This window comes from Kryptolebias marmoratus, linkage group LG11 (assembly GCF_001649575.2).
Source record: "Kryptolebias marmoratus isolate JLee-2015 linkage group LG11, ASM164957v2, whole genome shotgun sequence".
In the NCBI taxonomy this organism is placed as follows: domain Eukaryota; kingdom Metazoa; phylum Chordata; class Actinopteri; order Cyprinodontiformes; family Rivulidae; genus Kryptolebias; species Kryptolebias marmoratus.
The window spans coordinates 27,144,863-27,159,176 of record NC_051440.1 but is presented as its reverse complement, the minus strand read 5'-3'; the positions used below and the strand labels follow the sequence as shown (position 1 = coordinate 27,159,176).

At 44.4% G+C, this 14,314-nt stretch overlaps 3 protein-coding genes and 8 non-coding genes across 11 annotated transcripts in view; 6 read left to right on the top strand and 5 right to left on the bottom strand.

Annotated features, from left to right (window-relative positions):
* The window catches only part of b3gnt9 (UDP-GlcNAc:betaGal beta-1,3-N-acetylglucosaminyltransferase 9), a 4,266-nt gene extending 3,636 nt beyond the window's left edge, over positions 1-630 (bottom strand). The window contains exon 1 of the mRNA XM_017441355.3: positions 438-630. Within this exon, the coding sequence (XP_017296844.1) occupies positions 438-465 (28 nt within the window). The 5' untranslated portion in view covers positions 466-630. The remainder of the gene's footprint in view (positions 1-437) is intronic.
* A 388-nt stretch (positions 631-1,018) lies between these two features.
* On the top strand, positions 1,019-1,090 carry trnap-agg. The gene has a single exon. It is a non-coding gene; the product is annotated as a tRNA-Pro (tRNA).
* A 646-nt stretch (positions 1,091-1,736) lies between these two features.
* Positions 1,737-1,808, bottom strand: trnap-cgg. Its single transcript has one exon. It is a non-coding gene; the product is annotated as a tRNA-Pro (tRNA).
* A 122-nt stretch (positions 1,809-1,930) lies between these two features.
* trnap-ugg lies at positions 1,931-2,002 on the top strand. Its single transcript has one exon. It is a non-coding gene; the product is annotated as a tRNA-Pro (tRNA).
* A 673-nt stretch (positions 2,003-2,675) lies between these two features.
* Positions 2,676-2,747, top strand: trnap-agg. Its single transcript has one exon. It is a non-coding gene; the product is annotated as a tRNA-Pro (tRNA).
* Positions 2,748-3,334: 587 nt separating this feature from the next.
* On the top strand, positions 3,335-9,299 carry LOC108251158 (Bardet-Biedl syndrome 2 protein homolog). Its single transcript, XM_017441353.3, has 18 exons — positions 3,335-3,469; positions 3,924-4,061; positions 4,427-4,654; positions 4,762-4,887; positions 5,023-5,085; positions 5,625-5,702; positions 5,806-5,910; positions 5,979-6,065; positions 6,151-6,286; positions 6,358-6,497; positions 6,701-6,830; positions 6,902-7,073; positions 7,156-7,285; positions 7,365-7,484; positions 7,823-7,960; positions 8,072-8,184; positions 8,256-8,404; positions 8,759-9,299. The coding sequence occupies exons 2-18, from the start codon at positions 3,945-3,947 to the stop codon at positions 8,863-8,865; spliced, it is 2,139 nt and encodes a 712-aa protein (XP_017296842.1). The 5' UTR covers positions 3,335-3,469; positions 3,924-3,944; the 3' UTR covers positions 8,866-9,299.
* Positions 9,300-10,022: 723 nt separating this feature from the next.
* Positions 10,023-10,094, bottom strand: trnap-agg. The gene has a single exon. It is a non-coding gene; the product is annotated as a tRNA-Pro (tRNA).
* A 673-nt stretch (positions 10,095-10,767) lies between these two features.
* trnap-ugg lies at positions 10,768-10,839 on the bottom strand. The gene has a single exon. It is a non-coding gene; the product is annotated as a tRNA-Pro (tRNA).
* Positions 10,840-10,961: 122 nt separating this feature from the next.
* Positions 10,962-11,033, top strand: trnap-cgg. Its single transcript has one exon. It is a non-coding gene; the product is annotated as a tRNA-Pro (tRNA).
* A 783-nt stretch (positions 11,034-11,816) lies between these two features.
* Positions 11,817-11,888, bottom strand: trnap-ugg. Its single transcript has one exon. It is a non-coding gene; the product is annotated as a tRNA-Pro (tRNA).
* Positions 11,889-13,247: 1,359 nt separating this feature from the next.
* Positions 13,248-14,314, top strand: part of LOC108251161 (gamma-crystallin M2-like) — a 2,321-nt gene continuing 1,254 nt past the window's right edge. The window contains exons 1-2 of the mRNA XM_017441357.2: positions 13,248-13,346; positions 13,807-14,049. Of these exons, the coding sequence (XP_017296846.1) occupies positions 13,314-13,346; positions 13,807-14,049 (276 nt within the window). The 5' untranslated portion in view covers positions 13,248-13,313. The remainder of the gene's footprint in view (positions 13,347-13,806; positions 14,050-14,314) is intronic.

Genomic DNA, 14,314 nt, shown 5'->3' with positions numbered 1-14,314 from the left:
ATCACTACCTGTCCATCGCTACCTGTCCATCACTACCTGTCCATCGCTACCTGTCCATCGCTACCTGTCCATCGCTACCTGTCCATCACTACCTGTCCATCGCTACCTGTCCATCAGTGAAATGTCTGCTCTTCACAGATTAGGATGATGAAGAGGAGGAGGATGAAGCAGGGCTCTGACTCATTTGTTCTCTTCTTCTTTGTTTCTTTAATAAAAAGATTAAATCTGAGAGTTGATCGTAAAACTCCAACAAACCGTCGAAGAAGAATCAGGAAACTTTCTCCTCCAGATGTTTTCAGATGTTTCTGTCGGGAGGAAAATGTTGCGTAATTCGCCGAAAAGCGACCAGATCCCGTTTTATCTCCTGAAAACCAAGTTGGCTTCCTTTGAAAAGGTTCTGCGATGAACCCGGTTCGGCGAGAGCCCTTTGGACCTACCAGCAGAGACGGAGAGGGCCGGAAACATCTGGAGCTTCTTCGGCTTCACCTGAGGAGGAAGGAGAGGAAGGAGAGGAAGGAGAGGAGGGAGAGGAGGGAAAGGCTGCTCCTGCTGGAGAAAAGCACAAATCAAACCCCTTTTTGGTTCTGTCCGACCCGGAGAACCGAATCTGCTCGTCTGCACGCATGCTGCCTTCAGGGCTGCTCGGAAATACGAGCGTCGAGGACAGAGAAGTTCCCAGCACGGCGTTTAGATAAAATATTCTGAAAATTAAAGCATTCAACAAACAGAAGAGTGTGAAAGAAAACAGGATGGCAGGAACAGACTGATTTTATGACCTAAAGTTGGTTTTCTCACACTTCAAGTCATAAAAGAACAAAATAACAATTAAAACATTCAGGAACTCGTTTTACTGATTATATCTGAATTTAATTTTCAGCAAGAAAACATCGATGGACATTTAGCACAAAAATCTAATTTAAGTCAAAAACTTTTCATCCTGAACGCCCCTGCTTCAGACCACCAGAGGGCGCTGTTCAACCAGAGGACATGCGATGTTTTACTCTCCTCATGCAGATGTGTCTCGTTGGTCTAGGGGTATGATTCTCGCTTAGGGTGCGAGTGGTCCCGGGTTCAAATCCCGGACGAGCCCCTCCTTTTATCTTTAAATGATGCAATCCTCTCCTCACATCTCAGCATCCTGTCTGCACGAACAAGTTACTAAAATCTGAAGCTTAAAAACAAAAACATTCGGACGTTTTGCATCCTTAGACCAGGGTCCTCAACCTGAAACATCTGGAGTTAGCAGAAAATGAAGCATAGATTGATCTATTTATCTATATAAGAACTTTTATGGTGTTTGGTTCTATCACAGGTACCATGTGGAGCAGTGGGTGCAGCTGCTGCCGCTCAGTGAGAAGGTCACAGGTTCAGGTCTCTGTGTGTCCTCTGATGGACTCCTGCTAAAAAACTCTAGTTTGAATGTTTCAGAAATTTTTGTTTTTTAACTGAAAAAGAAAACAACAACAAAAACGTCCCGATGAGACAAATCAGACTCTGCTGACTTGAGTTAACGAGCATCAGTTTGTTTAAAGGTTTATTTATTTGTTCTTCCTCTAACATTTATTTACTATAACAGATACAGACTCTTAGAAAATGGTAGAAATAATGAAACCATTTCCAGATGTCCTTTATTTGTGTGACTTTAAGATAACAGCACTAGAAGTTCTGAGCATCTCCTTACAGATTTAGTTGGTCATAAATCCTCCTTTGAGTTCGTGGTAGGAGTGGTTCTGAATGGGCTCGTCCGGGATTCGAACCCGGGACCTCTCGCACCCGAAGCGAGAATCAGACCCCTAGACCAACGAGCCGACTCTTCTCACCTTCCACCACCAGAGGGAGCCACATGTCGTCTGACAGCCCAATCTGACACGTCATCCAGATGTTCCTCGGCTCTCCAGCACTGGATTACAGATGTTGAACCTCTGGATGTGGCTCGTTGGTCTAGGGGTATGATTCTCGCTTTGGGTGCGAGAGGTCCCGGGTTCAAATCCCGGACGAGCCCCTTTTGTTTCTTCAAATCTCCTCCTCTCTGACTCTAATCCTTGCAGCAGACTTTAGTTTTTTATAATTCTTACAAACCTTAAACCCTTTTCTCTGAACATAATTCATGAATACTTGAACTTATTAACTGAATTAATCTTTCTTTGGGGAAAACCAAAGCCTGCTTTCACCCAGGAAGACACGATTTCCAAATCTCATTTACCTTTTTCCAAAGTTCTCAACACATCATGATGCAATAAAGAAGGAAGAGGAGGTAAGAGACGAAGAACAATTATTTCAAATAGTTTGGTTTATCAGGAAGAGTCTGAGGTTTTGTGAATATAGTTTGAAAACTGTGTGTTTTGTTTACAGTTTGGAGGAACGGATGGATGGTTTCAGGAAATGTGAGGAAAAACTAATCAGGTTTATGTTTCACTGACAGAAGAAAATGTTGAGCAGGAGCTCAGATCATCTCTTCACAGCTGATCTTAACTCCTCCTTTGATTTCATGACAGCAGTGGTTGAAGATGAGCTCCTCCAGGGTTTAAACCTGAAGCTGGAATCAAACCAACGAGCCGCCAGGTGGCGCTGTTGGACCGGAGGACACTCTGAGGACAACCTGCCACATCAGCAGCTCTGACAGATGTTCCTCTGCACTCCAGGACTGGATTACAGATGTTAAGGCCTCTGGGTGTGGCTCGTTGTTCTAGGGGTATGATTCTCGCTTAGGGTGCGAGAGGTCCCGGGTTCAAATCCCGGACGAGCCCCTACTTTTATCTTTAAATGATGCAATCCTCTATAATAATTAATTGTGGAGCTACTGTACTGTGGTTGTTACACTTATAATGATTTTAAAGTCGTTTGTTCTTCTTTTATTTGAGGGAAATTCTGACTAATATTTAAAATTACTGAAATTAAAAACAACTTTCACAATCACATAAAGACTGTCTGTACATATCAAACAAGACTAAACCATAGATTTCAAGTTAAGTTTATGTTAACGTACAATCAGACAGAGTTTGGTTGATTTTTAAACTAGATTTTAGTAAAATAAAACAAATTAAAACTGCTGCAGCTGCTTTTAACATCAACATGAAAGCCAAAAATTAAAATTAATTACTGCTATTCAACAGCATGAATAAAATGTAATTTTTAGATCCTCGAGTCACTTTCTGGACATATTATAACATATTAGGTTTATTTTCTTTCAGAACAACAGAAAAGTTCATCTATGTGGGAATCGAAGCAGAGTAAATTGCTTTAATAAGTTCATTTATGATCAGTCAGTTAAAAACAGATTTCGCTTTTCTCGTGACAAAAAAAATATCACATTGATTCTTTTATTTTGAAATGAGCAGACCGGAAGTTGTGTTCTATTGTTGTGTTTGTGTTTCCGTGTAGCTAATGTCATCAATCGACTGATTATTTCCAACCAAAACCCCACGGATTTCAGCAGAGGAGGGGCAGAGGACGCTGTTTGTTCACCACGGTACAGTTTTTATAAAAAAAACGTTGTTTTTTTGTCGCCGGAAAGAGTTTCAGTTTGAAGACATCAGCGGTGTTAGCAGCGGCTAACAATGCTAGCTGCGCGAGGCAAATAAACTCGATTTAAATAATTTTAAAAGCCTAAAACAGTTTTCGGTGCTTTTCACACCACGTAGGACGTGTTCGCCAGTCGATTGTAAGGACTTTGTTGCAAAAATGTTTTTTCTTGTACAGCGAATTAGCCAGATTAGCCAGCTGGACAAGCTTTAGCTTGCTAGTCGCCGTTGCTAGGCAACCTCAGAGCTCGCTCCTGATTGGCTGAAGCAAAGCCTGTAATTAAATTAGGAGGAGCGGAATCACGCCTGGTTCCTTACAAACCTAATTACTCCTTTTTCGTGTTAGCAAGAAGAGAAATCATAAATCACTGTTAAGTATTTTCTCTGTATGTTTTTTGTCAGGGATCATAAAGAAGGAGCGCCATGATGGTCCCCATTTTCACCCTGAAGCTGAACCATAAGATTAACCCCCGCATGGTGGCTGTTGGGAAGTTTGATGGGGTCCATCCGTGTCTGACTGCAGCTACTCAAGCTGGAAAGGTGAGAAGAAAAAGTTCTTATTGTCCCGGCAGAGCTACGGTTGGGCTGCTTAATGGAAAACTTATATTTTGATGTATAATAATATACTAAGAGTTGTATTTAAACACCAACTAACACAGCCACAATAAAAAGAAGGTACACCCCTTTTCAGTTCCAAGGTATTACTTATAATTAAATGTGAAAAATAAATCACCCAGTCTTTTCTGAATCTTAAATTAAAGGAAATTTAATCCCAAGAAAGACATAATTTTTAACAGCTGTCAACAAATGTGAGCTATTTAACTACTCATCTGTTATAAAAGTGTTTATGTGACTCCTCCTCTGAACTTCAGCATTACCGGCCATCTTTTCCCTCTCATTGACAGGTTTTCATCCACAACCCTCACGGCCGGGCTCAGAGACCCGGAGCTCATTGTCTGAGCCAGAGCGCCCAGGACTCTGACGTCTCCCTCCTCAACATCAACCAGGCGGTGACCTGTCTGACTGCAGGGACGCTGGGCCCAAACACCACCGGGGACACGCTGTTAGTGGGCTCTCAGACCAACCTGCTGGCCTACGACGTCCATGACAATGCAGACATATTTTACAGAGAGGTAACCGGGCGAGGAAAGGGCAGAAAGTTTGATTTAATCCTGGCTGTAGCTGGACACGGTCAGAAATCCAAAAGTTAGTCAGATTTTTGCTGAATTTTTGGGTTTAGGTGTCAGATGGAGCGAATGCCATCGTGTTGGGAAAACTTGGCGACATCTCTTCTCCTCTTGCCATCATCGGGGGGAACTGCGCCTTACAAGGCTTCGACTACACAGGAAATGACCACTTCTGGACAGTAAGATGCTCTGAAGTAGATTTAGTTTGTAGTTCTTAGAAACCCATGACTGTTTCCTGTCTGTTATTCATATAAAAACGTACCCAGCACTTTATTTTCAGGAAATGCTGTCAGCATGATTTACCTTTTTCTCAGGTAACTGGAGATAATGTGAGGTCTCTGGTGCTCTGTGACTTCACTGGGGACGGGAAAAACGAGGTAAAGATTCAGCTGAATCCGAACCTGATTAAAGATGTGCTGAAGTCAGGATCTCACTGCGACTGTTGGAAAATTGTCCGAAAAAAGGCAATTTTTGTTGCAGTTCCACTGAATTCTGGTTGTTTGCAATCACGTGACCAATGGGCCGCGCTTTGCCCTGACAGTTTTTGAAAATCACAACCTATTTTCACCTGCATCTGTTGTCCAATTAGATGCTGAATATTTGTAACTACGACATTAGTCCAGCTGAAAATACCAACCAGACAGTTTCAGTGACAGATGTATCAGATCTGTATTCTTCATGTCATCTTCTGTGAAAAATCATAATTACTTGTGAGTTTTTGGTCTTTTATTTAAATGATCTATTTGTCTGTTTTCAGTTCAGAAAATTAGCAACTAGTATTTAATGTTAGACAGTAGTTAAAGTACCAAACTCAGCGTAATTTGATGCTTCAGGCTGTGTTGTGCCTGAGACATACAGACTGCTCTCAGAGATGCCAGATTTCAGTAAAATATTGGTTTGTTGATGTTGTTGGCAGCTGCTGGTGGGATCGGAGGACTTTGACATCAGGGTCTTCAGAGAGGACGAGCTGGTTTCAGAGATGACTGAAAACGAGGTAAACAGAGACTGAAGTTGTTTTTAGAGGAGATTTGTGATGTTTTCTGCTGGCAGAGGAGACGCTGCACAGATTCAGATCTAAATGTTTTTTCTCTCCTCAGACGGTGACGTCGTTGTGCCACATGCACGGCAGCCGGTTTGGATACGCTCTGGCTAACGGTACGGTTGGAGTCTACGACCGCACCGCTCGCTACTGGAGGATCAAGGTGCCGTAACGCTTCTCATTCAGTCTTTCTCGATGCTTCCGTGCATGAATCAGCTGTTCTGTTTTCAGTCTAAGAACCACGCGATGAGCATCCACGCCTTCGACCTGAACGCTGACGGCGTGGTGGAGCTCATCACCGGCTGGTCCAACGGGAAGGTCAGCGCTCATCCCAGCATCTCCCGCCACGTTTGACCATTTGACGCGGCGCCGGTTGGTTGCTGATGTTCCACGATCCTTTCAGATTGACGCGCGGAGCGACCGCACCGGCGAGGTGATCTTCAAAGACAACTTCTCTTCTTCTGTGGCTGGAGTGGTGGAGGGAGACTACAGGCTGGACGGGCAGAAACAGCTCATCTGTGCCTCCACAGAGGGCGAGGGTAAGCTCCGCTCACCTGTAGGTTTACCTGCGCGCGCTCAGACGGGGCCTAAAGGAGGGCGTGTCTTGCAGTCCGTGGTTACCTGCCTGCCAGTAAGGACCTGAAGGGGAACCTGATGGACTCCAGCGCCGAGCAGGACCTCGTCCGAGAGCTCAGCCAGCGCCGCCAGAACCTGCTGCTCGAGCTTCGGAACTACGAAGAGAATGCAAAGGTGAACAGAACGATTATGAGAAATCATCCAGTAAACTGATGTTTATCCCTGGATGGAAGATGTCTGAGACCAGAAAGAAAACCCTGCAGTAAATCCAGGATCAGGGCTTTAATCATTAAGTCTCTGAATCTTCACAGAAAAGCTGATTCTTCTCGTGTTAAACGATCGTTTTGCTCTGAAGCCAAAGTCTCGTTTGGTTCCAGGGCGCGCCGCAGACCCACAGCGGGATGGGCGTCATCCCAGCCAACACTCAGCTGCAGACGGCGCTGTCGGTCCGACCCGCTACAGAAGCCCAGAAGGCTCATGTGGAGCTCAGCATCTCTACACCCAACGGTAGCGTTTCCCAGCATGCTTTGCTCCGGTGTTTTAAACGCAGCTCTGAGTGTCTCTTTCGTCCTCTGCAGAAACCATCATCCGTGCGGTTCTCATCTTCGCTGAGGGGATATTCGAGGGGGAGAGTCACGTCGTCCACCCCAGTGTCCAGAACCTGTCGGGCTGCGTCCGAGTCCCCATCGTCCCCCCGAAAGACATCCCAGTGGACCTGCACATCAAAGCCTTTGTTGGAGGGAAAACCAGGTGGGACGTGTGTCAATGAAACATTCTGCGGCGTGAAGATCGTCGCTGTTAATGTCGTTTCGTGCCGCCTCCCCCCTCGCAGCACGCAGTTCCACGTGTTTGAAATCACACGGCAGCTGCCTCGTTTCTCCATGTACGAGCTGACAGACGAGTCCTCCGCTCCGCAGCCCGCAGGAAGAGTTTCCTTCAGCATCAACGACCGAGCGCAGAGGGTGGGTTCTCACAGCGCGGGATGAACCCACGCCGCCCTCGTCCCATTCGCTCCATGCTCAGGCCTCCTTGTGTTCGCAGGTGGTGATGTGGCTGAACCAGAACTTCCTGCTTCCAGAGGGAGCCGAGAGTCCAAACGTCACCTTTAACTCCCTCAGAGGAAGTGGACTCATGTCCTTCAACATGGCCGCTAACGGACAGGTAAACAACAACAACAACAACATGCAGTCATTCAGAGAGAAGCGTGAATCTTTTAACTGTATTTACAAATATTTTAACGATAGAAAAGCATGAAGATCTCTGCAGCTTCTTTAAAAACGCTGCTTCAGCTGCTAAATGTGTTTTTATAGATTTAAACAATCCAGTTTCAGCTGAAACGCTCATTTCTCCAGACTTCAGCTTTTATAGAAACAGTTTTAACTCGACGGTTTTGTAGTTTTTCAGTTTTATTTGGTCCAGAAAAGAAATAATTTTATCGCAGCAGAGAACAGAAGAACACCAAGCGTTGATTTTAGTCTGTTTGATCCGTTTCTCATCAGGTCACCCTGAGGACTGATGACATCGATCTAGCAGGAGACCTGGTCCAGTCCCTCACCTCCTTCCTGGCGATAGAGGACCTGTCAGCAGAAGCTGATTTCCCGGCGTACTTCGAGGAGCTCCGCGCGACGCTCACTGAGGTTTTTACCATCAGATGTTCAGAAATCACTTCCAGCTTTAATAATGTTTCCAGTTTCTGGAAGGGCGGCTGATCTTACAGCACGTTTGAGTCGTAAATCTCCGTTCTGCAGGTGGACGAGTTCCACGCCGTCCATCAGAAGTTAACCGCAGAAATGGCCGACCACTCCAACTACATCAGGAACATGCTGGTGCAGGCGGAGGACGCTCGCCTGATGAGCGACATGTGAGCCGAGCCTGCAGGTCGCCTGAAGGTGGAGGTTTCTGCGTCAGCTGACAGGTTTCTGTCTTCTGTAGGACGAGCATGAAGAAGCGTTACAGGGAGCTGTACGACCTGAACCGGGATCTCATCAACGAGTACAAGATCCGATCCAACAACCACAACGCTCTGCTGGTCCGCCTGAAGTCTGTGAACCAGGCCATCCAGAGGGCCGGCCGGCTGCGAGGTGTGTCAGGAAAACAGAAATCTGCCCTTAGTGTCGGATTTCCCTGAAGTTTCAGTACGTTAACGTACAGGAAAGGTTCCTGTAGAGTTTAAATTCATTCAGTTTTCATTTCAGGAGAGAAATCATCCGTAGAATTCCTGAATAACAAGGATTTAAAATAATCCAAATAAAAATGAAGAATTTTATGGTAGTTTATAAAAATCCAAATACATTTACTTAAACTGTTTCAGTAAATAAATAGATTTGTTTTTATTTTAATCACCTAAAACCTGTGACAATAGCAGGTAAAATAACTATTTAACTGCGTTAAATCCTGTTTTCTGACTGTTTACCTTCTGGATGTTTTTCCATCAGTGGGAAAACCGAAGAACCAGGTGATCGCTGCCTGTCGAGACGCCATCAAGAGCAACAACGTCAACGCCCTGTTCAGGATCATGAGAGCTGGAGCTGCTTCCTCCTGAGGACGAGGAGGACGAGGAGCAGATCAGCGAGTCCTTCATGTGAAGAAGGAAACTGTTGCAGCCTTAAACTTTAACAAGTTAGCATTTAGCAACATTTAGCTCCAATAAACCTGAAACTGAAATCAGAACCACTGATGTTCTGCGGGGTTCTGTGGGACCTTCGTCGGCCGTCTGGGGCAGAAATAAGAACCTGTTTGTCTTTGAAAGCTGCTCCAGGCGAGTTTAAACCGAAGAAAATGACTGCGTTCTCCTGCTCGGTCCTCCAGCTGTGGTGATTAGAGAGGAAACATCTGGAGCAGCTCCAGATGTGTTCAGGTCTCTGTTGGTTCTGACGGTCCAGATATTTGTTACGTGTTTGTAGCCAAAGAGAATGACTTTCTGTAGCTTGAGATTTTTATGATTGTGACAGCATTAATATTAAATAAATTATTAAATAAAGTTTCTCATCCTGACTCGGCTGTTTGTTCTGACGGACCTGAATGTTCCAGATCTGTTTCTCCTCCATCTGATGACGAGGATTTATTCACCACAAACCGAAGAGGACGACGATGCCTTCAGGGTCGGCTCCGTATTCTGACTACTGGCTCCCGCAGGCGGGTCGGGTCCACCTCCATGTTGATATAAACCCTTAAACCAAGAAAAGAGCTGAACCTGGATATGGATGGACTTCTGCTTCAATGCTTTATATCACAGACCTGAAAACATCTTTTCCTAAAGACATTAATTTAAATTTACAACAAACATAAAAGCAGTTTTTTTTTTAATTTCTCAGTAACACATCCATCAAAACAGCTGAAAAATCCCTTATTTTAAACATTCAGCAATAAATACTCTGAGAGAAGAAATAAACTTTTAAACAACCTGATGGACGTTAACTCAGCTCAGAGTCTGATTTGTCTCGTCGGGAGGTTTTTTTTTTCAGGTTAAAAACAAAAATTACTGAAAAAGTAAAGTTTTTCAGCTTCACATTCGACTCGAGACTCATTTTAAGGACAGTTAGGACATTTTGGACTTGATGTCTGTCTCCAGCAGGTTGAGAACCCTGATCTAAGGTTTTTTTTTTGTTTGTTTTTAAGCTTCATATTTTAGTAACTTGTTCGTGCAGACAGGATACTGAGATGTGAGGAGAGGATTGCATCATTTAAAGATAAAAGGAGGGGCTCGTCCGGGATTTGAACCCGGGACCTCTCGCACCCTAAGCGAGAATCATACCCCTAGACCAACGAGCCACACCCAGAGGCCTTAACATCTGTAATCCAGTCCTGGAGTGCAGAGGAACATCTGTCAGAGCTGCTGATGTGGCAGGTTGTCCTCAGAGTGTCCTCCGGTCCAACAGCGCCACCTGGCGGCTCGTTGGTTTGATTCCAGCTTCAGGTTTAAACCCTGGAGGAGCTCATCTTCAACCACTGCTGTCATGAAATCAAAGGAGGAGTTAAGATCAGCTGTGAAGAGATGATCTGAGCTCCTGCTCAACATTTTCTTCTGTCAGTGAAACATAAACCTGATTAGTTTTTCCTCACATTTCCTGAAACCATCCATCCGTTCCTCCAAACTGTAAACAAAACACACAGTTTTCAAACTATATTCACAAAACCTCAGACTCTTCCTGATAAACCAAACTATTTGAAATAATTGTTCTTCGTCTCTTACCTCCTCTTCCTTCTTTATTGCATCATGATGTGTTGAGAACTTTGGAAAAAGGTAAATGAGATTTGGAAATCGTGTCTTCCTGGGTGAAAGCAGGCTTTGGTTTTCCCCAAAGAAAGATTAATTCAGTTAATAAGTTCAAGTATTCATGAATTATGTTCAGAGAAAAGGGTTTAAGGTTTGTAAGAATTATAAAAAACTAAAGTCTGCTGCAAGGATTAGAGTCAGAGAGGAGGAGATTTGAAGAAACAAAAGGGGCTCGTCCGGGATTTGAACCCGGGACCTCTCGCACCCAAAGCGAGAATCATACCCCTAGACCAACGAGCCACATCCAGAGGTTCAACATCTGTAATCCAGTGCTGGAGAGCCGAGGAACATCTGGATGACGTGTCAGATTGGGCTGTCAGACGACATGTGGCTCCCTCTGGTGGTGGAAGGTGAGAAGAGTCGGCTCGTTGGTCTAGGGGTCTGATTCTCGCTTCGGGTGCGAGAGGTCCCGGGTTCGAATCCCGGACGAGCCCATTCAGAACCACTCCTACCACGAACTCAAAGGAGGATTTATGACCAACTGAAGGATTAAGGAGTTGATCTGAGCTTCTTGTGTCAGATAAAAACATAACTGAGTTCAGTTGCTGGGATGTCCTCATTTTTGGAAACCATCATGGAGAACAAAGGATGAGACATAAGGGATTTGAACCCGGGACCCTTAGACTACCGAGGGTTCAACATGGAGCCACAGGAGCAGAAACTCAGATTTAAACCAGAGAAGGTGGTCAGACGTGTTTCTGTACATGTGGCAGTCTGGGTCTGACAGGTCACCTGGTCCAACAGCACCCTCTGGTGGAGAAAACAGAAAACAGCTTCAGGTGCGAGAGGTTCCGGGTTCAAATCCCCGACGAGCCAATGAAAAACCAGCAGAGCAGAGATGAGATGAGCTAAACGACTATTTACCTTCATCCTTATGGGCTAGAAATACATAAAAATGACCTAATTTTGCTTTAGTGTCTTCCTGCATCAGTAGCAATAAAAACATTATAAAAATATCACTTTTTGATGCTGATAAATTCTGTAAATCGTTTAAATTGAATCATTGTTATTGGCTCTATGGGTCCCCAATCCTGGCCCCTCGGGGTCCATAATCCTGCATGTTTAGATGTTGCTTTAACACACTTGATTAAAATAAATCAGGACATTAAAGCAGTCACTACTCGATGACAGGCTGGGGAGGAAATAATTAGTTTCAGGTGTGTCGGAGCAAAGAGTCAACCTGATACAGGAAAACTCATAGATCCCACAAAAAACATGGGCTCGTCCGGGATTTGAACCCGGGACCTCTCGCACCCAAAGCGAGAATCATACCCCTAGACCAACGAGCCACCTGAAGGGGTCTGCTGAGATTTTTATTTTTAAACCAGGAACCAGGTGAACCTGTTCCTGCTGCTGTTTGTTTCAGCAGTTTGGACTTTATGCTGAAAAAACTGACATTTAAAGATGAAATCCTGTCTTCTGTCTGTGACAGAGACAAACTGATTAATGAACAAAATTAATCCGATTACAATCTGTTTTCTTTTTTGTATTTGTCTCAAAAGGTCAAAGGTCAAACTGAACAAAGTTTTGTCACATTTATGAAACAAAATGATACAATTCGATGATCTGGTTGAACATGAGAGCTGCTAACTTCAAACCTGTCAAAACCCCTGCCAATGTTGGGCTTTTTGTGTCCTGTTCACAACTCCTGCTTTGTATTAACTGTACCCTAACTCTAACCTTTGACCTCTTAGCCTAACCTTTAACCCTTTCACTGCTGGAACAAATAGCTTCTGGTCCAAAGTTACTCCTCCTGACTCAGGCTTTTCACCAATCTCTACAGTTTTTGCAGTTTGAGTTATTTAGATTTCATTTTAACCTACACACTAAAAACTGCTGGGTTATTTTGATAACTCAGTTAAAGCTGTTGGATCGTGGGTCAAACTGACCCAGCGGTTGGTGTCATTCTTCACAGTCCACCATTTTAGGCCAGAAGTCGATGCAATTTCACCTGACTGGACCTCTGCTTTAAGTCGTAGTAAAGCTAAGATGGTAAAAACAGCTAGTCAGAAGAGACCGTGACTTTAACTTCCTAAACTTACAATAGTTGGTGCTAGCTAGCTGACGCTAATTTTGGTTAGCAGCAACTAACTAGCTAGCACCAGCCCAAGTTGTAATTATCAAATTAGTCATTTTAGCCCAGTTTGGGGTAGAAAAATGAACCAAACTGATAACGGCACCCTACTCAGGGTTGGTTCGGTCCAAATTTGATCAGCAGTTTTTAGAGTGTATTTAGGTTATTTTTACACAGAAGCCAGAAACAAACTGAAGACAGTTTTACAGCTCGTTCCAGGTTCATATTGTTTGAGATATTTATTGTTTTAAAGAACCATTTGTTGTTTAAACTGAGGGTTGTGTAATCTTTTACAGTAGTCACTTCTCCACTACGTTCTGGAGAACAGTAATGAGCGACTCGGTGTAATTTGTTTTAAGTAAGATATAAAAGCTTGAAGGACAGGTGAGCGGTTTTGCTGGTGAACAGGTTAACAAACTGTTTGTGTTGATGAAAACAGCTGCTGAAGGCCTCACGGCGTCATTGTTAACCCTTTCAAAGAGGCTTTGTGTTTCCAACAGAAACACGTTCGCCGACTCAGCGTTGTGCAACACAAAGCTGCGGACGACTCTCAGGTGTATAAAGGCAGCGAGCTCACACAGGTAGGACAGCAGCGAATCCTCACCAGCTCACAGAAGCACATCAGCCAAACGCAAGCAAGATGTCCGCCACCGACATGAACATGATGAGCAGGGTAAGTCCCAGCATGCATTGCTGTTCACTCATTCAGTTTTCTGAAGAACAAAACCAGCAGCAAGAGAGGTGGAAACTTTAATATTTCATCCATTAACATTTAAATGTTCGATTCACTCACTTCAGACTGAGATGGAAAAAATAAGGCTTTCAAACTACAGAAGGTGATTTTAACAGATTTAAAATCTGATCTGAAATCACCGTTTTTTAGAAAAACCCATTTGGACAAACCTGAGGGATTTTTTAGTGAGACCCCTGATCTGAACAATCATAAGACACCTTCCCCATTACATACTGGAGCATTTCGGTTGTTCTTCAGTGATAACCACCAATGATCTGCTTTGATCAGATCTGCATCAGCTTCAAAAAGCTTTGATGTCAGGTGACCTTAGTAGAGGTGTAAACCAAAGAAACCATATTAGTCATAAAACCTTCTTTCATCCAAACATCTGTCGCCTCAGATTGTTTTCTACGAGGACAGGAACTTCCAGGGACGTTCCTACGAGTGCAGCGGCGACTGCTCCGACATGTCCTCCTACATGAGCAGGTGTCACTCCTGCCGGGTGGAGAGAGGCTGCTTCATGGTCTACGACCGCACCAACTACATGGGCAACCAGTACTTCATGAGGAGGGGGGAGTACGCCGACTACATGAGCATGTTCGGATGGAACGACTGCATCAGGTCCTGCCGCATGATCCCCATGGTAACCAGTCACACTACAGCACACATCACCATGGTAACCACTCACACTACAGCACACGTCCCCATGGTAACCACTCACAAGGTCACTCATCTCCATGGTAGCCACTCAGATGGTCACACATCTCCATGGTAACCAGTCACACTACAGCACACATCCCCATGGTAACCACTCAGATGGTCACACATCCCCATGGTAACCACTCAGATGGTCACTCATCTCCATGGTAACCACTCACACTACAGCACACATCTCCATGGTAACCACT

Bases quoted from the DNA above. Each gene is read 5' to 3' on its own strand.
- LOC108251158 (XM_017441353.3), top strand. From the start codon at position 3,945: ATGATGGTCCCCATTTTCACCCTGAAGCTGAACCATAAGATTAACCCC. The intron at 5,086-5,624 runs GTAAAGATTCAG...TGTTGTTGGCAG, and splicing joins CTGGGGACGGGAAAAACGAG to CTGCTGGTGGGATCGGAGGA. The intron at 6,831-6,901 runs GTAGCGTTTCCC...CGTCCTCTGCAG, and splicing joins CAGCATCTCTACACCCAACG to AAACCATCATCCGTGCGGTT.